The 27,383-nt window shown below is 32.1% G+C and overlaps 2 protein-coding genes across 2 annotated transcripts; one reads left to right on the top strand and one right to left on the bottom strand.

Moving 5' to 3' along the window:
- The first annotated feature begins 124 nt into the window (after window positions 1–124).
- Window positions 125–17,211, top strand: LOC110994928 (microspherule protein 1). Its single transcript, XM_022261859.2, has 8 exons — window positions 125–385; window positions 475–796; window positions 916–1,134; window positions 1,437–1,593; window positions 2,020–2,128; window positions 3,722–3,875; window positions 16,312–16,527; window positions 17,094–17,211. Exons 1-8 carry the CDS (start codon window positions 279–281, stop codon window positions 17,181–17,183), a joined length of 1,374 nt encoding a protein of 457 aa, XP_022117551.2. The 5' UTR covers window positions 125–278; the 3' UTR covers window positions 17,184–17,211.
- A 4-nt stretch (window positions 17,212–17,215) lies between these two features.
- Window positions 17,216–26,004, bottom strand: LOC110994927 (MATH and LRR domain-containing protein PFE0570w). The gene is made up of 2 exons (XM_022261858.2): window positions 25,896–26,004; window positions 17,216–25,748 (listed from the first exon to the last, which is right to left on the bottom strand). The coding sequence occupies exon 2, from the start codon at window positions 25,632–25,634 to the stop codon at window positions 19,212–19,214; it is 6,423 nt and encodes a 2,140-aa protein (XP_022117550.2). The 5' UTR covers window positions 25,635–25,748; window positions 25,896–26,004; the 3' UTR covers window positions 17,216–19,211.
- Between the last annotated feature and the right edge of the window lie 1,379 nt (window positions 26,005–27,383).

Genomic DNA, 27,383 nt, shown 5'->3' with positions numbered 1-27,383 from the left:
AAGCCTTAGTCAGTTTTAAATTTTTTTATCAGATTTTCTGTTATCCTATACATGATCTGTGTTCTGTCATAACTCATAGCTTATAGAATAATCTGTGTCTAATGTAATGTGTGTACTAAGTACTTACTACTTAGTAAACTTTAAATGTTAATTTCAATTTATAACACCAGCATTTAGAAAATTTAATTATATTATATCTTATGCAAGTCAAGCAAACCATTAAACGTACTTGAATATTTTCGTAGGTTCATTAATGTTTTTGTAAATTGGGTGGCGTTATGGATTTCCCAGCTACACCATCAAATGCATCTGATAGTAATGACTATCCTGGCAGTAGTACTCCTTCACAATTCGAATCTACTCACGACAATACCAAGCGGCGCAGGTAAATTATATAGTTTATAACTTAAATGCTATCCTCTTCTAATTGTAATTCTTCGATTCTAGTTTAATCTATACATTTTATTATTTTAGTTCGTCAAGATCAATAAAACGAAGACGATTCGATGATGAACTTGTTGAATACAGTTTGGGTTTACCGGGTGCTTCTTTGGGAAAGGGAGAGAAAAGGATCCGTACTCAGTCATATACAAGCCAGTTGCCCGAGTTTCCCTTGGTGGCTCCATCAACTCCCATAATTTCTTTGCCTGAGCGCCGTAAAACCGCCAATAAACTGGTTCCTGGCAGTATAGCTCGTAAGTCTCGTCGTAAGGGTCAACTTAGCCAATTATCCACAAAGGATTTAGGAAGATGGAAACCAACTGATGATTTAGCATTAATACTGGGAGTTCAGCAGGTAAAGTTAAAAGTAAAATTTTATTTGTAATATACTATCAAATGTCACTGACAAGCCATCAAGCTTGTATGTTGTCTGTGCCCAATGTAATTACATTTAAGTAATATTTATTTCTTTAGACAAATGACTTGCGCATGGTTCACCGTGGAGTAAAGTTTTCTTGCCGCTTTACTGTGGCAGAGCTTCAATCACGTTGGTATGCTCTGCTGTACAATGCTGAGATCTCAAGAGTTGCTGTGGCTGCAATGAGAAACTTGCACCCTGATCTTGTGGCAGCAGTGCAACAGCAGGCTCTATATTCAACTGCTGAGGAGGACTTGCTAGGAACAATTCCCAGCGTAAGTATTTATCTACTTTGAGCTTTAAAAATAAATCCCTCTACTTTACCATACTACTTAAAGTCAGTCTTGCCTTTAAATAGTAAGTAACCTGTAAGTTTTTTGAATATTTTCAATTGCATTAAAACACAAAAATTTATCTGTCATATAATAATATGCAATCTGCATGTAGGAGAATGTGCTTTCTCTCCATTGAAACAGTGTAATTATATTTGAGTAGAAAACCTAGAATTCATACATAAAAATCACTTGCTGTAAATTTCATTTATCATTCAATCTCAATTTCCTAACAATACTTTCAGAATTCTCATCCAGCTCTGGAGAAGTTCCAAGAACTTCTTGAACAGAACCCTCATGTCTTCTACTCAACAAGAACAGCAAAAAGTTTAATGGAACACTGGCAACTGTTAAAACAATATCATTTATTGCCAGACCAAACTGTTCAGCCATTGCCTAAAGGTGAGTTTTAAAACATTTTTTCATTTTCACACTTTTATTTAAAACACATATATGTGCAATTCAAGTAAGTAAGTAAGTAATATTTACTGCTAATTGTTGTATCATTCATATAATATAATACAGAACATTATTTCACTGTTAATTAAGTATCTTCGATCCTAACCTAACTCTTATTGCCAAATTATTTGTGTCAATCACATGGTTATGATTTTTATTGATTGATATAGGATTTTTTTTCAATTAAATAGTAGTAGATTCAATATGATAGTTTTACCATTTCCATGGCTTAGTGGAGAGTACACAGGTGTACAACATGTCCTGGATTTGATCCTGGATCCTGGGTTGACTGAGCAGAGTAGAGACTGTACATGATATGATAATGATTGCCTTTTTAAATTTTCTTAAAGCATTTAATTACTTTTACAGATAAAGATGCTGTAATGACTTTCTCTGATGCTGAAGAAACTATGAATGATTCAGAGTTACCAGATTTCCAGGAAGATGGCATGGATGTGGAAATACAGTTGGCTGATAGGTAAGATCAATATAGCGTTATATACCTAATCCAGCCATAAGTTCTGTTACAAATGTGAATGCATTTTTTTAAAAAAGTAATGTAATATTAAAATGTATACCTATATATTTATTCACAGTAAAAAATAAATATTCTATATGAAATTGACATTTATACACTGTTTCCTAGAGAAACTTGGCCACTGTTTGCTTAAAGATTTTTTAAGAGACTCAATTTTGCCGTGTTGTTAAGAGCAGGGCATGTCCTCTAATACTAACCATAATTTGAAGTCTAAAGCATTAGATGAGGGCCAGTCTTCAGCTCCTATAAAGTCTGGAACGTTGGTTTCAAACCAGGCTTTGTGCCTTGTGACCAACCATAATTCTACTGGAAAGTGTATTGCTGAGATGTTTCACAACTTGATCCTCTGTGGGAAATTTACTCCTGTTCCACAAAAATCTAATTTTATGACTGTGATTAGACATGCCCCACCTTATCCATCAATGACACAGGATGATAACCACGTTGTATCTTTCGGACCACTTGAACAGCTTCTCAGAACTGTGAGCGTACACTTTGTCATAATATTGTAGAGCTCTTCACTTGAATTTTTTTCGTCAGTAAAGAGGATATTTCTTTGCTTTTCACCTGCGTACCGCGACTGAAGGCGTTATGATCGATCCACTCTCTTCAGTTATAACGATTGATTTAGGGTTTGTCTTACATATCGACGATAACCACTGAGCTTCTGGTACGCGACAGACTCATAGTGGTAATTTTTCTCGCGACATTTTTTGCTTCCTAGGGGTTTCGGAGGCTTTAACGGCTTTGAATGAATATGACCGACGGGATGCTATTTTCTTCAGTTTTAAGATTAAGTACCCATCAATTTAATATAATACTTATAATATGACCTAAGAAGGAGTTTCTTATTTGAAGGAATTTTTTTCAAATTTTAATCATTTTGAATTCAGAACACGTATATTATACGTGTTCTGAATTCAAAATGATTAAAATTGGAAAAAAATATGTAACAGTATTTATGGCTAGACTAGTTAGTATAATAATAAGTGGTTCATGCGCAAACCACACATGTAACTTAAGAATTACTAGGGAAGTAGTAAAAAAACGGACCCCTTAATTTTTTTAATTAAAAACCAGTAGAAGTGCTGTAATATATAGTTTTGAAATACTAAGTAGATAGTAATAAGTCTTTAAACAACACACTTGGATATGCCCCACAAAAAGACACATATGTTTATTATTTAGTCTTAACTACCAAACAAAGGAGGTTATTAGGCAAATTTTAACAAGTCTCTGGGAAATAACAACTTAATAGCCAGAAATTGTGCAGCCGTTGTCACTATATAGGTTACTCTGATTTCCCAATAAAAAAGTAGCAACAATTAATTGTGTATGAATATAATCAAATAAACCAAGGATAAAATGTTATAGCACCACAATATGGCATTAAAAGACGGGCAGGGCTCTTATTTGAAGTTAAGCATGACCTCTCACTGCAAGGCTTACGAGAGATATAATTGGTCTGAAAATACTTCGATGGACAGCTGGTTCCACGTATGAGTTATAATGATTATTTATAAATTATTATAGGATTGAGAAAAAAGATATCCGTCTACTGGAGACATCGCTTTCCCGTTGGCAAGTGCTGGTGCAATCGGTGGCTGGAGGCAGCTCAGAGCTGGATAAGAATACACTTGCAGTACTGCGCGGAAGACTCGTGCGATATCTCATGCGCTCTAGAGAGGTTGGTTTATTTCTAAGAGACATGTTTCTGTTTATTATTATGTCTATAGGCACGTTACACGATACTCAAACTTAAAGCTAGTTTCAAGAGCTGTCAAAATAGTATTTCTGAAGTTGGACATAGTTGATAACGCTCAAGAAGTATGACTTGAGATACGTTTTAGAATATGAACCTTAAAAAAGGTTTGCTCATATTGATTTATTTATTAAGTTTACCACAGCATACATAGCTACGGCATATTTTACAAAATCTTCCATCTCAATATAAATACAGTTGAGGTAAACATAAGTGTTACAAAAAAAATAAAAATTATAAAATACAATTAATAAATGTTTAACATAAAATAAGCACACAATAAAATAAACTACCGGACATTTATAGTAAAACAGAAAAATAAATAATCAGCAAAACAGCGAATTAGGTTCGAGATAGGCACCCAATAATGCTTTCTTTAGAACCGATCAGCTCACTACCGAATATATCAAGCTCCGGATAAGCTGTGTTCAATCAGTTAAAAACGCGAAGAATTCAAAAGAGAGTTGCCTCTAAGGTTGGTTTTGGCAGAAGGAATTTGGAAAATATTGCTGATTTTAGACCTAGGTTATTTAGTTTTTAATTATTCGTTTTTTTCTACACCAATTATTGCTTTCGTTTAGTTACAAATGCGGCCCAAAAACTCCACTCCACTTTTCATACAGAATAATATTTAAATATTCCGTAAGTGTACGAACGAAATGGAAGCAAGAATATACGCCATTTGTTTTGTGTAAAAACTGTCATAATGTATGAAATTTGTATGTATGACAGCTGTCTTAAACCAATTATGGAGTTGAATTGGGCATTTATTATCGTTATTCTATAATTTGACGTCGGATAAATCTCTTTGACTTACGCGTGGTACATACTGGAATAAAACTACTTCAGCCTGCGTTTGCAATGTAAGCGGAAAAAATGTAATTATTTACGACATCACATTAGAAACCTCAAAAATAATAGTACTTCTCCACTATTTAATGATTATTGTTATTATACATATAAACCTTCCTCTTGAATCACTCTATCTATTAAAAAAAACCGCATCAAAAGCCGTTGCGTAGTTTCAAAGATTTAAGCATACAAAGGGACATAGGGACAGAGACAGCGACTTTGTTTTTATAATATGTAGTGATGCAATGAATTCTTAGTAATAGTTTTTATTTATACTTTGAGTCATAAGATTCACTATTCAGTAAGGGCAGCGGTCTGGTTTCTTTGGATTTGAATCCTAGTACACCAAAGAATAAAAATAAAAATGTAAAAAGCAATCCCGTTTGTAGGGATCTTATCCCGTAACCAAAAAGGCATAAGAATTTTTGCTACTTTTATTTATACTTTGAATAATGAGACTAACTTAACAAGTTATCAGTACACAGGGCAAGGTTCTTGGCTCTCCGAAATTGTTTCCTAGTAAACCAAAGAATTAAAATAATAAGGGAAAAAAATAGCACATGTAGCAACTAATCTAATTAGTTTTTATTTAAACTCAAAAGTGACCAGTTAAGTCATTAGTTCTGTCCATTCCAAACATTATTGTTGACGCAGGACCTTTGCACTGCACAAAATACAGGCATAGTCAAGGATGCGATACACAATTATCACAGAATAGATTAAACAAGTTGCAACACGTAAACGGGCTATTATATATTACGAAGTATCATACGCAAGATTTTTTTATGGCAATAGTTTTAACTTTATGCCAGTTTCTAGTAAAAGGTAGGGAAACGCGAGAAAAGTAAACACAGACATCAAGAGGAAACAAAGCGATAAGTTATTTGAAAACAAAATATGTGTATAAACAAATTAATCTTATTAATATTAATTATGAGAGAAGATACATAATAATGGAGATTTTAGTCGGAAACGGAACATGTAGTAATTGTAAGGAATTCAGAAAGGAGGTCGTATTGGGAACAAGAAAAGAAAATATGGTATGGTGCATCAACCGTTAAAAAATTGTATCCAACATTTTTAAACTGATCAGATTTGACCTTTCTCGTTTGTACTCTAAGGTCAATGGCATCAGTATTCAGAATTTGAAGACGTATGTGATAATTATAACGTAAATACTCGTGACACACCAATGATAACAGTTATATGTAAAAATGTTTTGCAGAGATTATATCAAATCTTAGTAGTGGTGGAATTGTCTCGGAAGAATGCTAAAATACAGAAACGAGCTTAGCGCGTTCTGTGTCTATTTACAATTAATTTATGAAGTACGGGAATTCAGACTTGCTGTCAGCGCTGTTTCTTTGAACCTACTTTAACAACCTTAAGACTTTAAATATCAGAGAATCAAGGATTAGAATTAGCGTACCAATTCTTAAAAGACCGGCAACGCACTCGCGAGCCCTCTGGCATTGAGAGTGTCCATGGGCGGCGGTATCACTTAACATCAGGTGAGCCGCTTGCCCCTGTTCTATTAAAAAAAAATAGAATTAGCTCCACAAACCCATGCCACAATGCAATAATGTTTTCGGATTTCTTGCTAATATAAGATTCTAAAATTTAACATTTCACGGATTTAGTTCACGTCCTGTTTAAATCCGTAAAATGGTAATAAGTTTTTTAATTATAACAATATGTATTTACGACAATCTAAACGAAACCTGGATATTTTTGATAAGATTCGATCAGATCACAGTATTGCAAAATCAGGCACGTATCTCTTAACCCGTAATAGACAATCTTGGCTTTGAAATCTTTAGAATCTTGATAATTAACCTAAGTTCATAAAAATGTAAATTATAACGAAGATAAAAGCACCATGAAACCTCGCGTAGCGGTTTTTTTTAAGTATTGATCTACAAACAGAAGCTACACAAATTTAAGTTTCTTTACTGCCCAATTATTAGCCTGCTCGATCATTTTTTTAATGGCATTTGATTCATTAACATTTCAAAATTGTGTCAAAAGATATATATGTAATATAACTAAATAAACTAAATACTTAAGCGAGGTATAAGATACGCATTAATTTAAAGATATTCAAATAAAAATTGCCCAAATTGTAACAACAAAAGTGGGACTTTCAAAGCAGGATAATCGATAGGGAACTCTAATTTGTAATATTCATGTGCCCGTTGTGATAATAGTCGGTAAAGGTCACACTGCTGTGTCAGTGTCAGAACTGTGTGTGTCTCATCGCTATGGTGATACTTCGATCATATTGGTGATACGGGTATCGGTAAATACAAATGTCAGGTAAAAATATCACGTATGTATAGAAACAATATGATGTTGAACTTGATAAGGCATATTTTTAAAAATGTCTGTTTCTGTAATATCGAATTTATTGTATTATAAAGTTGAATAAACAAGAAATACTAAAAATAAATAAATATTTGAACTGCGATTGCGTTATTTTAAATCTTACATTCAGGAAGTACCTTTTACATTGTCAAGGCTTTGATAACACGGAAATATGATAATTAATGTTTAGGTACATTATGTTTGTTCTTGTTGCATAAACCTTCATAATTTTAAAACATTATATTACATGTTTGCCCGAATATAATAATCTATTTGTATTAATTTTTATATGATTCGATTGTTGATAAAAGTATTTAAACTTAATCCAGCATAATGTGGATTTCAACAACGATATCTATTAACGCGTTTAGTCGGCTGAATATTATTAGAAGGTCAGAAAGTTTCAGGATTCAATCACCAATATTATAAGACATTACCGAGTTAGGAAATTGTATTTTTGCATAGATTATACAACAGTTTGATTTAATAAAGCAATTACTTGGTGGGCGACATTCTTCCTAATTAGCGAACTCTTCCAAGCACCCCCTTATAAAGCAACGAACCACTTAAAAAAACTTATGTCTGGTAAGTTAATTAAGAAATTGGCAATTTCTTATTTGACCTATACAACATTGTAAAGGAATCAATATTGAAGGACATTCAATAATGACCTAACCCGATTGTTTCATGGACATACATTCGCTAGATAATATGGCGTTGCTGCACTATTATTAACTAGCATGCATGTTCACGAACTAAATTGTTACGCATAGAATATTCCAGGTAGGTAAAAAGAAAAAAAATGATGTGTTTCTGTGTCATGGACACGCACGTGTGTTACACGTGTATACGTTTATATAACGGGTTGTATTTATGTATTTAGAATAAATAATAAAACAAATAATTATTGTAATAATTAAAATTTGAGCAAATATCGGATGTTCTCTGAGTCAGAAGCTATTGTGAATCTCGATACGCAGCATAACAACCTCAAAATGGTGGCGCTTCCCACGCCATGCGTCACTGATCTCACATATTGTAATTTGTTCTTTCCATTTGTATAATTTAATTTCGGGTGCAGAGTATATATTCTAAACTAAAACTGTTTCCCTCCGATTTTGTTATCATAAGGGGTATTGTCCCCGCAAATTTATAAACGTACTAGGGGGACCAGTGAACTTCGTAATACCTACATGTTCTTGTGTCAAAACCTATTACAAACTTTTAAAAATAGACCACAGAAACACAAATATTTCCCAGCTATTAACAGTTTTTAGTGGAAAGATCAATTGTCGTTTTTACTATTTTCCTATAATTTATGTTTCCGTTTAAACCTTCTCTGGAGTTTCACAAATAATTCAGAACCAAAATTAGACAAATCGGTCCAGGCGTTCTCGAGTTTTAGCTAGACTAACGAATAACAATTCATTTTTATATATGATTCACGTCAAAATTACCAAAATATTCCTATGAGTACACCGATGAGATAGAGCCAATAGTTTGTATCTCTCCTAAACCCTGTGACGATACTATACGTAAATACAGTCATTTCCAAATCAATACTTCTTTCAATTTAAAAATTGGTACGATAATTTAGCTAATCGTAAAGATTTCTGACGAAAAATAAATGTTTAAAAAAACTCTTGGCGTAAACTTTATTAGCATTTTCATTATTTTGAATTAACCACGCAACATGTAGATTTGTACAATTATCAATTATTTTTCCGAGTGCAGTTTAGTGCTTTCTTTAATCCGTAAAATTAATTCTTGGAACATTTGTAATTATATTTTTCAATTTAAGATTTTCGTTTATTATCCTTAAAACCGCATTTATCATTAATTAACAAGAGATTATCTTCAGCAGTTTCGTATTCACACTATTGGAATCAAGCAGGTATGGGTGAGCCGGAGTTATTTATTGTTACCATGGTTACGACGATTTTTCGAAGCAAAAAAGATGGTAACCATGGTAACGAAGACTGAAGAAAACTTCGGTCTTCTTTTTTCTTATTTTATAATAACGCCTGTCAATTGAAGTAATGTTCGTGTTTGGTTGTTATTAAACATTGCTTAATAAGGGTCCTTAAGGGTTCTTATTGAGACTTTTTCTATTAATCCTGTCTATGGCTAATTAAAATATGTACTTCATTAATAAAATATTTAATTCAAATTTAAGTATGGCTAAAGATTCAGTTTAAAAGATTCCACGCTACAATTACTTTAGTATGTGAAATTTCAAATCTATATTTGTATTATGACGGATTACAGCTTGGGTACTTAGCTTAAATTAATTTAAAGTGTTCCTGTCTGATTATACGAAATAAACATGTGCATTCTGACCCGACTTAAGCTGCCATAAATTGACCAAAGAGTCGTGAGTTCTTACTAGTATTAGCCAATTTTATAAAGATTTATTTAATTGTATATAATTTTTAAGCAAGGCCTAGCCTTAAACCGACTTCACATACGGCTTAAATATTGATTAAAAACGAAATATGTTTGTTGTACACTCGCACTATGGAAAATGGTAGAACGAAATGGGCGGCGTATCAAAAACCGTTTTTACTAATATTGTTATTGACGTACCTTTAAAAGGTTATTAAATAGTACAAGAGTGGAACTTTAATATAGAAGTTTAACATAAGTCCTTTTGCGTGATTTCATTTGAAATATGTTTTTTTTAATTCCGCAAAGTAAATATGTCATAGACTGTCTATTTCAGATCTCTTACCTTCAACCTTTTTAAATTAATTTGTTTCAAAATTTGTAGCAATAGTTATAAAGTATACATTTTAAGATAGCCCATGGTATGCAGATTTTAATGCAAATATAAATTGTAGGTTTAATGATTATATATATTTAAAAAGAAGTTAATGAAAAAGACGATGTGCCCAGGTGCTTTACATTTGATTTTTATGTAGCGTAGATATTATTGAATAACATTTAAGATTCGGAAGTTATAACGTAAAGTATGAAACAGAAAACCTCTATGTATTGTGGTTTTTAAAGTTGAACTATTTAATTGATTAGTTTGCGGTTATTTATTGATAATAGTCTTCTTTTTGCATCCAATTTGCAGTATAATTTGTATTAAAATGCACACTCTTAATTGTTAAATAATATATAAAGAGTGTTTTCCTTAAATATAGCTATTATAAATTCGTAATAAAACGAAACAGACGTTTGACTGTTATGTATATTCGCTGAATTGGAAAATGACTGCTGTTTTCAAGTGTTCTAAGCGTGAATTATTACATTCATACATCGAATGTGGCTCTTGGAGCTCTATCAATAGAAGAAAAAGGTGATATTCAAACATTCAAAAGATGCGAAAGAATCCCGTAATAAACGTACGAAAGACTATAGACAATTTCGCCTACATCATGCCAGAAAGTGCTCTCGATCAGCTACAAAGAATATGCATTTCGTACTCTTCTCTACACATCAATTTCGGACATATCCAGCTTTAGGAAACATAGCAGAAGTGCGAAGGAATTTGATGAAGATACCTTAGATCTTTTAAAGGTAAACGAACTATTTTGGAACCCGAAGTTCACAGTGTAATTATTAAGCGTAATGTACACATTCGTATTTTAAGTTCTTAAGTAATCATACGTTGTTGTTACTTATTGAAATAGGTATGAGCTCTATTACTTTTGTTCCATAATAAAGTAACCAAAAAATATCTTTTTATTTACTATATATATTGTTATTCACTATATATTGTTATTTAAAGCTTTATTTAATATCCTATGCGTGTGCAAAAATTAAATCGCCTTGACCAATAAAAAAGTTATCGATTTTTGATATTAAACAGACCTCAATTTTCCCCAGTGACTCAGTTTAAGAGGTATTTTCAAATATGAATTAGATATACATTCAAGTAGTATGTAATAGCTGCTATTTCGATCTTGGAGTATTATAGCTTTTTGATATTTCAGTTACAGTCACGTAGTTTATATTTCGTTGTTGGTTGGAATGGAAAATCTTGCGTTTTTACAAAAAAAATCCAAAGTATTCCCCCTAAAATACCCCTGGATATCTTGATTCTACCTAAATTCTCTCCAAGCTAGCATTAATGTGTTATTTGGATCTTCTGAATATACATATGATTATTATACGATTGACATTCAGACCACTTGCTGTTATAATATGACAATTGCATGTGTCAAATACATTTCAAGAATGTCGCATTGTATAATTGTTTTGTATCGCTGTTTACAAACAGTGCCATTGTTTCGATCTTGTTCCAAACAATCGGCATCGTGGTGTAAGACCTGTATGCCCGTCAGATTTTCCAATTCAAATCGTTTCTTGAGCTTGTGGTTGTTTTATACTAAAGTATTCGAGATATTTACGCGTGTTTTCTTTTCTTCTATGCCTGTTCTGCCGCGTTTTTCAGTGAGATTTTCAATACATTGACGTGTAGGTATCATAAAGTCCATGTACTTACGTCGTCATTCGTGTTTTATTTCATAAAGTATATAAAAACTTTATGGTGTAGATAACGAGCGGTTGCAAAATAAAATTGAAAGACGAAATATCCATATAATGATAATTTTCGACGGCGGATGTTAAACCATTTCAACGTCAATTAAGCATACTTACTAGTTTTTGTGTCATATATGTATAATGTTATTGTGTAATAGAGATCGTAATTATATTTTTGTTGATAAGATTACATTATTAAGCGTGTACGAGTTTTTTTTATTCGTCTCTTAAAGATCGGTAATACAGCCTTTATCATTGGTGTCCATTCGGTAGCTGACTTTTATGGCTGCTAGGGAGTTTGTTTGCAAAAAACAACATATCTTACGTACTAGCGGCTATACAATGTTTTTGAATATATCTTATAAGAATTATTTTCATATAATATAATCTATAATTACTCAGGGGTGGAGTAATCTAATGGTGAAAGAATTTTCAAAATCGGACCTGTAGTTTTGAGTTGATTCGTTAATAATATTTCAATGAGCTATAGCTACGTTGGTAGCTATTACACAAGTACAAACAACTTTGTTGCCAAGTAATAACTAATTTTCTTTATATTTTACGGATTACGATAAAAAAGATAATGCATGATAAGTGTGTTTTTGATAAAAACGTAATAGGTAGGAGTCCTGAGGATTGTTAATGATATCATATCAATTACAAGTGGTTCTGAAATATTTGTACTACACGATTCGTATTTTGTGTTTGTCGAGTCGATAGCTACCTTTTTAGTATTAATTTGTTAGAGACACTGAAATATTTACCGATATAACGCTTATTATATTAAAATACTAAAATATACTAGAGCAATCAACGTAGTATTATAAGTAGTAGGTTTTTATTTATTAATTTTTTTTTATTAGTCTTTTCAGTTTATTTTTGCGTAAATCTAAATGAATTTAAATTCACGTCACGTTCTACTCGTATGTATAATTCGAGAATTGCCTGTTGAATTTTCATTCCTGCTGTAAGAAATTTAAAACCCTTTATGTATATATAACTCAGTTGAATGTTGTGTATAAAAAATTGTCTTTTATTTGTTAGGTTAACTAAAGTGTTCATTCGAAAAGCAAGTCGACCAGAGTGACTGGCAAAGTCATTGTTGAGGTCGGGAGATCATCTGTCTGGGGCAGTTAACACTTGCTCGTACGTGCAACGAGGAAACTGAATATTTTATACCCAAACTGTTGTTTGTCACCGAAAAATAATCAAATATAAGTAGGAATCATTTATAAATCTACAGTCGCCACGGATAGTTTGGTTGCAGCTAATACGAGGTGATTTTGATCACGCTAGTTTTCTAAGAAAAAATCCTCAATCGGTCCATTCGTTTAGAAGCTACTGATAGATTATAGTTCTACAGAACTTAATATATAATATACTTAAATATTTAAGTGTATATTTTTGTTTTATGTGTCTTTATATTGTATAAGAGCAATGTAAAGGAAATCTAAAATCCATAATAATGAATATTCCACATTATTTCTTGCTCTTGTTCACGTCAATTTATCAAGCCACTGAGCAATGAATTAAACATGAGACTTCAGGAACCACCCGAGATTTTATCGAAGATAATCGTCGCCTGTCTTAAGTTTATTGAGTTGAACTTTACATATGCAATGAATATTTATAGTTTCCAATATGATTTTGTCAATTTACTTAAGTGTTGTAGCGTTTATTAGTTTCGTTTTCTGGCTAAATTTAGAAAATGATATTAATCTTAACTACAAAAGCGTGTCTTACATGACATTTTAAAAATAGAAGTCTGATCTTCTCGTGAGTGTAATTGGACAACTGTCAACACAAAGTGTTGCTTCTACACGATTAGGCGGAGATGGGCTGTATCGGTACCATATCATATTTGAAATATAGCAGCTTACTAAAAGGAATTGTGGTAGCCTGTATTTTTAGCTTTTTTTTAATTAATTAAATTAAAAATATGCGCATTAAATTTTTTTTTTTTTTTTTTTATAGAACAGGGGGCAAACGGGCAGGAGGCTCACCTGATGTTAAGTGATACCGCCGCCCATGGACACCCTCAATGCCAAATGAGGTAAATATGCGCGCATATCGCGGGGACTGTGGGGCTGGGTCTAGACTCAAATCCCTCTGCTATTCAGAGAGGTAGCGAGACCTCACCCACTAAAAACACCTCAGCTCTTCACACGCCCTTGACATTTTTACCTATGGCAGCACTGGATGAGGACGCAAAATAATAAAAAAGCTCTGTAGTTAAATAAAGTCCTATTAAACGGTTCTAAGGATTTTTGTGACTGAACAAAATGGACATACCATGTCCAAGTTCAGTAACATAACAGTTAATATGAGGAAATGTTAATGCGTTGATTAAACAGTTCCCTGTAAAGTGACAGTTGCACAGGCAACATCAGTGTAACTGTAATCTATTATCGTTGATGTACTAACAACCATTGCCGTTAGATATGGTTTGAATGTTAAATACTTTTTTTTACATTTCGTTTGAATACTTTGAATTATTATTTTTATTTTGATAGTAGTTTTATTTTTTTTACATTAGATTTATTAATATTTCTCTCAGGAAAATACGTAAGTTAAGCTGACTTCAGAATAACAAGGAGATTCGGTGATTTTGCGTGTACTTATTATTTCTCCGATTGATTTTGTTCCCGGTTTAAATTTTTTATCAGCAATGAATTCTATGTTTTAGTAGGATATATTACATTTTGTCGTATGGTTTCATAAAATAATGGGCAATTAATAGCTTTTGTCCCAAAGGGTCCAAATTACCCTCCTAGGATATGCATGTCCTTGTATCTACGTGGACCTATCAACACTTATTAAATGAAATATACTATAGTATATAAATAAAACGTTCATATATTTTTTAAAGAGAAAGTAAACAAAAAAAAATAATAATATAAATAAATATGTTATTAACTGGTAGGTAATTTTAGTTTAATTTGTATAAATCGAAATTAAACTCAGTTATTTAACTTCATTTTTAATTTGACATATCTACCAAACTTTGTATTATATTGTACCAATTCATTAAAAAGAATTACTCACACAAGACCTTGATGAACATTATATAGCAGTTGGAGTAAACACCAACCTATGTAAACGTACAATTATTTCAAATATTTCGTTAAAAAACATTTCCATTTTACTGACGGAAAAATACGCATAATGTTCTAATTAATATTTATGTTACGATAATGTCGATAACGCGAAATTTAAATAGATATTTGAATACAAAGCATTTCTTTGCATACATTTTAAATTTATACATTAGTGTTCGACGAGAAATCTTACGATTTAAACTGTATATTGTAATTTTGTGATTTTAAGAGGGTTTCTTATTATTACTTTGGATACGATACACAGGTAACTTTTACAACTAGCGATCTTTAAAAAGAGGTGTAATATGAAGCGATAACTCGATAAGTGTATAGACAAGTTCATTGACGGCTGATACTGGAAAAGAAACATATCTAGTAGTTATCATTAAATTAATTTTTATCTGTAAAATTATGATATCAAGTAATTAGGAAGACGAATTAAATGTGCTCTTTCATAGAAAAATTTATTGTGAAAATTCCTATGTTGGTATAGTAGGTACATATTTATTTAGATCAACTATCAGAATATATTTCTTAATCTGGTAAGCTTAATTATCTGTTTTTGTTATAAATCAATGTTTTAATCTATGCCATTTTTCATGTGTAACACACTACAGATACAGTACGTAAAATATAGGTCTACGTTTAATAAACTTACTATTACATTAAAGGTTTAGCCTTCATTTTATTCTTATGAATTTTTTTATGCATATGAGATTAGTTACGCATATCATTCTTTAATTAATATTCGTATTACGCACGTATTACGTTATTACTTTATTACAATAAGACGTGTATATTACCGAATTAAATTTCAATTTACGTAAAATATAATTTTTTTGTTTAAAGGTATATTTTAAAATGTATTCGAACGATACTATTTTGTGGATATTTAAAAATATTATATACCTGTGAGGACCGCTATGAAAAACGGCTTCAGCGTATTTATCCTAACATCTTAATAAGTAACACAAAAAATCTGAAGTATGAACACAAGATGAGTTGATGTACCAATCAATGTACACAAATATGTATTACCAACTGAGTGGCCGCGACACCGCTCTCTCTGATAATGCTATCGGAATTGCCACACAAACAATATTATCTTGTTTATTTTAAGCACAATAATATGTGAGATTTATCAGTTTGGTTATAACATTTAAAGTAATTGTCAGTATAAATTTTATTTATGTGTCTGATGATTAAGTGTTCTTGCTTTTAGTAGTTTATAAGACACATGATTGATAGTCATGAAAAATAGGGACAATTTTTATGTTTGTTTTGTAATTAAATTAAGTAACAAGACGCCAATTAATAATATTCATATATGTATAAAACAAACAAAAGAGTAGGTACGTATACTCATTGATGCTGCTTTGTAGGTATTATTTAAAAAATAAAACCCATAATTATTATGGCGATAAAACATTGTGTATTAAGTAAAATATTGAACATTTTATTATTCACGAATATATGATAAATATTTATAATAAAATGTATATTTAAATACCTATAGGTCGGGTTCTTGTATCTTACGAGTTTAATTTATTTGGTAGATTGCCGTCGGCCGCAGTACAAGAGATCACACGATCGATGTGGACCTGAGCCTTGAGGGTCCGGCTGCCAAAGTGTCCAGGAAGCAGGCCACAATCAGACTAAGGAACAGTGGAGAGTTCTTTATGTCATCGGAAGGTAAACGGCCCATATTCATCGACGGGCGCCCGGTGCTTCAAGGGAACAAAGTGAAACTGAATCATAATAGCGTGATTGAGGTGAGTTGCATCCACGCAATTATATTGTATTTGCGGGTTATATTTATTAATATATTTAGTTAGGTTCGCATCGACTAAAGCGGTGTTGGCGCACGCTTGAGCTTGTGACCCTCATCCTGTGGTCGCAGGTTCAGGACTTTTTGTTTGCGTTTAACTCATACTCGTAGTGACGTAAAACGTGAGGAAAACGGCGTGAGTTAGACCAAAAAATGTCGATGGAGTGTTTCAAGCACAGAAGACTGATCGCCTATTAGAATAATGATCACGAAATTGATATACAAATCTAAGGCCTTGTAAAGGTTAGCGCCACAGGTTTTTGATTCAAAACGGTCTATCGGAATATTTGTGTTATCAGTGACTAAAATATCAATAAATTTTGTTTTAAAATAAACAACCCGATGCCAACAATAATGATGTACCCAGTACTTTCTATTATTTACTTGGTGATTGCGGTGGCTCGAACAATTGATTTTATGGGCTAGTGTGTCAATGTCAACAGTTGTGGTGAAACTGGAGGTACATTTGCGTTGCTTACTTTTGTTTAAAACTTTTCTTTTTGTCCACAGATTGCGGGGCTTCGTTTTGTGTTTCTCATAAACCAAGAGTTAATTAGCGCCATTCGCCAAGAAGCTGTTAAAGTTAATATACCTACATAAAAAAAATAAAGGTCATTTACATTGAAAATGCATTTTTATTGAGAACACGTTTATTTGGTCAATTTTATATGAATTCTCAAAACTAGGTTTCACTCAAAAAAATAATTCTTAAACATTCGTCACTTACAGAGTGTTCCACTAACGTGTATCACGGTACGCTATCACGTGCGTTTCTGGCTTTAATATTAACACCAAAACAAACAATTTAAATTAATAACTTATACCTTAACCCTTACTTAGTTGCAACCCTTAATAATTATTAAAAATAATAACAATGGCCATCAGAGTGCACAAAAACTATCACGCAGTAGTGCTAACAATCATACTAAAAAGGGGAACTTATTTAATAAATGAAGGAACGTGTGATATCGGTCAATAGACTCTATTTACATGCTAAGCCTCAAAATAAAATTTAAAAACACGATATAAAGAACAATCAATAGCATATACCCTTTACATTTGTACATACTGTATAATAAAATTACTTAACAATATTTTATAAATACCCTCCTTAAATATAATAATACCACTATAATAATTTAAAACAGTTCTGTTAGATCACACAACATTCAACACGCTAAAAATTCTTATACGTTGATTACACTTATCAAAGGCAACATAGGTAAATAAAAGCACATTATTTGGTATATTTCTATAACACCCTGTAATTCGAATACATGGATAGGCACAAGGTGTAACAAGTGGTAAGGTGCCTAAATATATATGAGATCAGTGAATCTTGAATGTCAGGTGTCACAATATTTTGTGATTTTACATATCGATGCCGATATAATGATGTTCTTTTTAAAAAAGATGCGTTTTTGATGATCTATAAGCCAAAAACATTCGATACTGTGTCCAACAATTGTGCACAGTATGGAATACAAAAAATAGAAGAATATTCTTAATGCTCTTTGGTTTTTAAAAAAAACCCGTTAACGTGTGGATTAAATGTTAGGCACGGCATTGAAGTATGAGAAAATTATCTGATTCTTGGAGTAATTCCCTCTAGGCACTTTGTGTTACACGTCATAAATATATTCTAGAAATGTATAAGCCAAAATTTCCAAAATATATACTCCCTAAAATAACAGTGATACAAAAGCTTTCTTACATAAAATTAATACTCATTATCATTTTTGTGAGTATTGGCTTTGGTTATATTATCGGAGTTAGGAGAACCCAGTACGCGCACAGCACGGCCGGATTCGCGGGTGATTCCATACACGTCATCGATATAAAAATATCATCAAAACGATTCATTATACCAACCTATCGAAAAACTCGTACATCACAATACAAATCGAATATTTATTTGTACTTCACCCTTAATTACAGGTACCTACTAGTTCATTCAGTAAGACATAAATATATAATCTGTGCTTAGAAAATAGATGAGCAATATTTATCATTAAATAACTATAATGAATTTGAGTTTAATATTTACATATTTTTGGTTTTAAAATAAAACTCTTAAACTTAAACTACATAACTCTTTGTGTTGAATAATAATATTATTCGTGTATATTTGTAAATAGCTTGGAACATAAATAAGGAATGATATTATTATCACTATCCAATGTGGTCTCTTAATAATTAGCTACAATAATCTACACATATATATATATATATATATATATATATAAGTTACATAACAAAATATTTAACTAAATTTTTTTCGTTAACTGTAACATTAAGATAACAATGCTCCATGTGCAAAATATATTAAAGGAATGTTAATTGGAAACAAGAACAATAAACTCTTATAATCATAACAAAATTATTACAGATCTGAAATTTTTATATAATTAACATTAATTAAAGTTACAAATACTACAATAATTTTATTTTCTTCACTAAATCACACTAATAAATTTTGGCTTTCATATGCAGGTCTACTAAAATAATGTAAACAAGGTAACTATATTATTTATACAAAATACTAAACAAGGAATGCTGCAAGATGGTGGGATATATTTGGATTATGTGGCATTGGACCAGTTTAGAAAATTGAATGGTAATTACAAATCAGTAATTATGTTTCAATCTAATTGTATACTTTAAATTACCCGATGAAGGATGGTCAGATGTGGGCTGAGAAATAACAAACTTTGCCGTACATATAGATTTATACTTTTTTAACTTCTCTTCTAAAACAAATGTTTTCTTTCTATGACAATATACCGCTTTACGTTTATTTCTCTGAGCCATTTTGTCGATAAACTCATTTCTTTCAATAAATACCCAAGGTTGCCACTTTCTACCAGTTAGATCTGGATTGTATAATTTTTTTTTAATGGATGTGCTAGCATAATGTGCTCCGTTTTCATGTTTCTTTATAAGTACTTTAGGAATGCTATGTTTAGTTTTTTTCAATTTATCTTTATGCATTTTGAATTGAATCTCATCAATACTTTTGAGCACATCCTCAAACTTCGGCTTCACTTTTTTACGAACATCCGGCCTCATAGCAGCTTTCTTATGATTGGCTATTGTACTAAATAAACGCTCACTTTTAGCTAACTTTAATTCTTTTAATTTATTTAAACTATTCTGAGGTAAGGGTAATTTAACTTTAAGGTCACGTGGCTCAATTATAGGTGGTATATATTTCTGCGCTGCTTTTGTTATCAAAGGTCTATAGTTAGTATTGTAATCGTTTTTTTCAGTAAATTTGTATCGTAACTGCTGGACATTATCAGACACATTATTAATTTCTGATAGTCTCGAACCATTTACACTTGTAATTTTTAACAAAATACTTGAACATTTATCCTCTGATGTAGTTGACGACACTTCGGGTGAACTGGATGCGGAATATTTACAATCGTTACTTGCTAACGACGTGTTATTAATCAACTCGCAAGATTCAAAGCTTTTTTCATCCCCATTGTATTCATTTAAGACATCATTATCGTCATTTATTTTTATAGAAGATTCGATATCTCGATCTTCCCCGTGTTCTAATATAATATCGTCATCGTTTTTAAAACTTCTATCTAATGAAATAGGGCTGATATTTTGATTAAGGATTTCCGAGTATTCATTTGGGGAAAGTAATGCATCATTTTTATTTTCTAATGTATTTTGAGATTCAATGTCGACCAGTGTTTTGTTAACATTCATTTGTGGCATTTTGTACAGCGTCTCGACTATTTGCATATCATTAATGCACATGTTTTCTCCATATATTTCTTTTATTCTAACAATATGGTCACTCTCATTATCTGTGCATACACTGTCATTGCTTGATAAATTTGAATTTTCTGGGGATATAGGGGCACTTATTGTTATATCTACAGCGACATCGTCGTTGAATATGTTATCTACATATTCTACATTCTCTTCATCGCCACCTAACCATTTTTCTTGGTTAAAATCATTTAGCGTTAATGGACATTCTACATTTAATTCAGTACTATCGAGAATGGAATCATTTTGAAGTTGTTTATGAACATCATAAACATTATTGGCGGTTTCAGTTACTTGCAAGAATTCTGACGACTCTACATATTCCATATTGCTAGATTCACAATCTTCTTCTGCTATTATATATTCATTATCATTTATAAGAATTAAGAGGTTGTTATTATTACACACCGTAGAAATGGATTTTCTTCTATTATTTTGTATCACATCACAAACATCTTGTTCGTTTGCACGAGACTCAATGAAATTCTGAATTATAAGCCTGCGACGCTTATTTGATGTAACTTTATTAAAACTATCATCACTGTATAAATCAATTGCAGAATCTGATAATGATCTTTTTAAATCAACTCGTTTCTGAAATATTACATTATTTTTTAACTTTTCTATAGGCGTTTCATTTATATCGTAATTCCGATTATTCGATTCTATATTTTCTCTATCGACGGTCCCTATGTTCTCTTTTTGTATACAATCAGGGACAACGTGATTTGTACGTTCGTCAATTAATATTTGGCTTGGATTAACGGTTTTTTCTATTATATCTTGAGACGGGTTATTTGGGATTGAAGTGGAAATCGTATCATTAATATTCCTTTCTATTTCATCTACACATTCATAATTGTTTTTTCCAATTATCGATCTGTTATCGGTGTTGGTTAAATATTTTTCATCCTTTATGTCCTCAGTTTGTTTTTGAGATGATTTGACACATAGTCCTGAACTAAAAATATACAGTTTTTGCATCCACGGAGAAAAATATTCTTTGGTAAAACATCTTTTATAAAAGGATTTCTTATAAGTAGAAATAGTGTGATTTTGTACGTGATGTTTGATTACGTCTTCTGACACTTCATTGTTTGGCAAATCGTTATTTAAGCATGATGAAATTTCAATATTCAGTGCATTTTCATTTATCAACATTTCATCAGGTGCTAATTCATTTAGACCATTATTACAGGAATTTAAAGAATTTTCATTATTGTGGTTTGAGGACGCAACTCCATCATTTGTCAGTATATTCGCAGATATTTGAGATGAGTTTTCAATTTTTGAAAATAAATCATTTTGATTATTTGATTTTAAAGACTCTGATGTAAATTGTAGACTAGATGTGCAAATAATATTATTTTTGATTAAATTTTCTTGCAAAACGTCCTCTACTTCTTGGTCATTCTTTTTTTCTTCAGAAGGATTGTAAAATGTGTGATTAACGCCAGTTTCCATCTGTGCTATAGAGTCGGACCAGGAATTTCCCATATCGCTTATTTCACCTTTATCACTTTCCATAACATTTGAATCATACTCATTATTTGTGTTTGTATCTTCTTTAACATACAATTTGGAAACTTGGACAACGTTTAAATTATTGTCTATAATACTTAATTCAGAAATAATTTTGTCACTACACTTTGTCCTTTGTTTACAAATATCGTTTTCACTACTACATTCACACAACTCCGATTCTGCATTTGAATTATTCAATTGCAAAGCACATTGCGCACTTTCACTTTCATTATTAACATTTTCATAATTAAGTGTCTTTTCTACCGAGCTTTGTTCAGCTCGATCTAAATTTTCGGTATTTTTGGGATGAGCATTATCCATAACTTGAATCCTTTTATTCATAATATTATGAGTTTCAACTCGGTTGTCACTACTTTGATTTGCACTTTCTTCATGTATATTAGAGTCTGCTGTTAAGTCGTTAGTTAACTGTGGTTCTGGCGTTTTGTTTGTTTTAATACTGCAATTTTTTTTACTATTCTGTATAGAAACTATCTCATTTTGTTTATCCATATTATTTTTATTACTTTTTGTTATGTTATCGCGTTTAACTCTAACGTGTTCCCTATTCAAGGCTGCAATCACAATGTCATCTTTAAATATGTCTTCGTCTTTACGATTAGCCTTATCACATTCAAATTGAATCTCGTCTTCTATACCAGCATTAGGACTGCAAGGTATAAAGCTTTCTATGTCTGATAAGCTTTTATTACCATCGAGCATAGTGGTAACAATGTGTGTAGGATGGTCAATTTGAGGATTAGGATCTAATTCTGGTAATATAGCAGTATCTTCATAAATCAGCCCTAACGAAAATCCAGGTTCACTTTGTTTATTTTCTGTTGTCGTATTATAATCGTTTTGTTCTAACTCACTTAATTCCACTTCAACTTTTTTAGTAACTAAAGAAAGGGGACACATTTGTGTTTCGTTTTCTTCTTTTGTCGACATCGCGTCTGTTTTGAGAGTAGCTTGTACAATAATATTATCAGAATGTGTACTATCTTCAGAATTCTGGTTTAACGTATTTAAACTAAAATCAATGGCGCTGCAACTCATATCCTTTAATATCGTATTATCCTGCATATCAGATTTCATGTCAAATCTTTGGATATGTTCCAATTTCTCTTGAAAGACTCCTGCATCATTATTTACATCCTTTCTTCTCAAAGTATCTGGATTCTTAATAATAACACTGTCTGTTCTAGTCTCATTTTGAAAAGAATCTACTGTTTTAATTTTTCTATATTTACTTAATTTTGCCGACTCAACAAAATTTAATTCAGGTGTTTGAGCACGCCTATCGTTAAATTCTCTATCAATATCATTTTCGGATTTATACAAACTTTGTGCAGTTATTGATTTCAAGTCTTCATTAGTTGTGCTTATTTTGAATCTGTTTGCATCAATAAATTGCTGATTAATTTCTGGAAAATTTAGTTCTATATCACTATCCAATCTGGGCAAAGAAGCTAAGCAAACACCGGAGTTACTTTCTAAGTCTTGTAAACTATAATTATTATTTTTAATTGAATTATCATTTGAAATAAAGGATGTACTCATTTTGCAGCTTGTTGTAGGAGAATTTACTGCAACAATGTCTGTTCTATTAGGAATAACTTGTGAATTTAAAACACCTGTATTTAAAACTTTGTCAATTGCTCTTTCACTAATTATATTATGCAAAGGAGTTGCTATTTCAACATTCATCATTTTTGGGCTACAAGGTTTTATTTCAAAATTGCACCCTACTTCTTTATGTATTACTGATTGGCTTATTTTAGCTTCTACATCTAATGGTGATAATGGTCGGGGAATTAAGGGTGATTGCCTAGCTATTTTTGAAGATAACTGATATTCATGCGACATTGGTTTCTTATTATAACGTGCAGCAGGGGTTTCCACAAGCTGCTCATATTGATCAAGTAATTCAATGCTGTTATAACCTTTAATATTTTCAGGTAGTTTTGATATTTTTTGTATATGTTCATATTTAGATAATTCTTCGTTTGGTATAGTCATACTTCCAAGAATGACAAGTTGCTCTGGGTTACTGTCAGATTGGGTAGGCACAGCTTTTGTTGAGGTGATAGCAGAATCGGAAACTTCATCATCACCTTCATTCCACATTTGAAGAAATTGTCTGACATCAAGACCCTTTTTATCAAGGTTAGTGGCAGAATTTGCTCTTTGTTTTTGAGAGGTTCTTAACCCATTACCATACAAAGTATCACTTTTTCTATAAATATCATTTTGATTTTTAAAATTGCCTGAATCAATACTCCTGCCACTTGCAGACGATGACTGGCTAACATAACCACAATCTTCTTGAATCCCCCCTATAGATGCATGCATTGCTTCAAGTCTAGAAAATGATTCTGCACTTGATTTTGCCAAGGATGGAGAATAATGCAAATGATGGCGTAAAGGATATGAATTTGGGTGAGGTGACTCCATTGGTTTCATTGGCATAATATCTTTTCTATACACATGATGTTGAGGTATATGATGCATATTCATGCTGGGATGCAATGCTAATGTTTGCCTCTTAGGATCATTAAAGTATGTCATATTGTCAACCGAAGAATACATTTTGTTTCTAACATTTTCATAATCAACATATAGTTTGCTATTAACATCATAAGGTAATTTAGGTGTTAATGTGTTAGGTGACATATCTGGTGGGTAAGGATACATTTTAGTAGGTATACAATTTCCTTGAACTGGTCCATAAGAATGAGATATATATTGATTTTGATAGGGATTAAAATTTGGTTGGCTTGGTCTTTGGTATGGATCTATAATTGGATCAGGTACTCTTCTTATTGGAACCTGTGGATACATGGGATAAGGATGAGATGGTAATGTCTTACTTATATCATACTTTTGTGGTGGGAATGGCAGTTGTTGATGATATGTATTAGGATAATTAGAAACATAATCATACCTGTGTTGTGTATACCGTTCTCTTGTACTTGGATAAGGTTTAAATCTCACACTTGCTTCATTATATAAACGATCTGGGTGGCCTTGAACAGGGTCTTCTTGTGGTGGGCGATGAAGTCTCTGTAACGGTTGTTGTCCTGAAAAGTTGGCGACCTCAGGATATTGATAGAATTCTGGGGCAAAGGGCCTTTGAGGCCGAGGTCCAACAGCACCAGACCATCCATGTCGTTGCACAGTTAGATATGGTGAGTTTGCTGCAGTTATTGGAGCATCTGAGGTCCTAATACTTTTTTGGCTATTAACTATGGGATTAATCGAGTAAGGCACATCACAGTACTTAACGTCTAGTGGCATCTCAACTTTAGAATTTTTTAAAACATTATCTTCAATACTCTTTGAAGAATGATAAGGCGGCACCATAATCCGTTGCATATTTTCTTGGAATGTCTGTCTTGGAGATATATTTCTCATTGATTGATAATCTGGTAACTTCGGAGGGATCTCTGCTTGTAGTTGATATACAGTATCTGAGCATGGCCATGGTTCTACTGAAGCTTTTTTGAGATATGTATCGCCAGCAGTGGGCGGGGGTTGCACTCTATCGGGCCCTATAATAGCACACGGCCGTGAGCCTTGCGCCTCCACTTTACCCAATGAGTTTGATTCGATATCTTGATATGGCTTATTTCTATTACTAAGTAACGTAATGTTGCTTTCATCAAAGTTGGTATTTCCATCGTTAATAGCAGATACAAGAGTAGAATCACTTCTTAAATCTTTAGCGTCCATGGTCACGTTTTTTCGCGTAGATAGTGAACTGGGTTTTAAACATTTTTCTTATTAACTTTTATTCACTTAAGGTAATACAATCGTTTTGTTAAACCGTCCAAAATATTGGTCATTCTGAAATATAAACAAATTGTTAAACATAGTAGTAAGTTTATTGACAACTGTCAAAATAAAACACTGCCACATAAGCTTTACTAAAAAAATTAATTAGCACTGTCTAAAACCTCGAATAAAATTGTTTAAAATTGAGCAGAGACATACCTATACGAAAACTTAAATGAAATATCAATATTATTTCCTTGGAGACACCGATTTATTACGTTCTTGCAGTTTGTCCCGTAAAGTTAGGTGTTACCAGTTTTTTATATTTATTAATCTGGACAAAATATATTTCATAAATATAAAAATGTTACCATTGGTAAAAATATTACGAATTCATTAAGTAATTTGCGTTGTTGACTTGAAATAAGAAAAAGCAGAGACAACACGCTAAATTAATATAAAACGAAGATACATTTACATACTACATTAGATTACATTAAAGGTTAAAAATAGGTTCGACAGTATGTCTTTTAACTAGTATCGATATGAAACATCGTTACGAATTCTTATATAAGAATTCTCTTACATGCGTTTATTGTTTCATTTAATAAAATCACAAAAATTCAATGCAAATTTGAGTTGTCATAAAAATCTCTTCCTATATTCGACTTCTACTTATTGTAAAAGAGACTCCATAAAAATACAACATTTTTGTAGTTATATTTTAAATATAGAGTAGAAAGGTATGTATAGTGAATCAGACAAACATAGATATACACTGATTAATTCCTTGGTCAATATGAGTAGATGCTTCCAATGGGAAGTCACTCGACATGACAGCTCCACAGAACAAATTCGCTCAAAGCCGATTGCCGGCTGATTGCAAATTACCGAAAAGAAAAAAAGTTTTAGCAATATGAGACCATTATAAAATATTATTATAATTAATACATATTAAAAATGTCAGTATGTATTTAGATGGTTGACAGAACTTTAGTTTGGTATTATTTTTCATTTATTATTTAAATGTCCAATACCTATATAACTATTGTCATATTAGTTACCAACTAGAATTCTTAGTTAATGTACGTATAGATGTATAGAGAAGATGCAAAAGATATGGAGAAACAGGAATATAACGAAGCCATGAAAACCAGGCTCGTAAAGACACTGATAGATATTCCCCATATTTCTGTACGCAGCCGAAACGTGGACCTTGCGAGATATGGTAAGGCAGAAAATAGACGCTCTCGAAATGTGGTGCTGGAGAAGAATGCTTGGGGTATCGTGGACCGAGTTTCGTACAAACGTCTCGATACTTTAAGAACTCTGTATTAAGCAGCGTCTATTTTCAACAGTACAACCTCGCATCCTTATATTCTTCGGTCACGTATCTCGGCGTGGCGACCAGTCGATAGAAGATAGATAGCCTTGTCGTCCAAGGGAAGGTGGAAAGCACTAGACCGCGCGGCAGGTCACCTACACGCTGGACTAATCAGATTAGGTCCGCCGTAGGAGAAACACTGAATCAGTGCAGCAGGATGACCTCCAATAGGCAGCAGTGGCGGAGCGTCATGAAGCGCATCACATCTGCGCCTTGTACCACATAGCGATCCGACCGCTCTGACAAGAGCGTACCGAATGAAAAGAAGTAAGTATAGATAGATTGTTAAATGTTTATATACCATACCATATACGTGTACTGAT

Source organism: Pieris rapae, chromosome 1 (assembly GCF_905147795.1).
Source record: "Pieris rapae chromosome 1, ilPieRapa1.1, whole genome shotgun sequence".
NCBI classification, from domain to species: Eukaryota; Metazoa; Arthropoda; class Insecta; order Lepidoptera; family Pieridae; genus Pieris; species Pieris rapae.
Note: the sequence above shows the minus strand (reverse complement) of the source record. Positions and strands in the feature narration are given on the sequence as shown.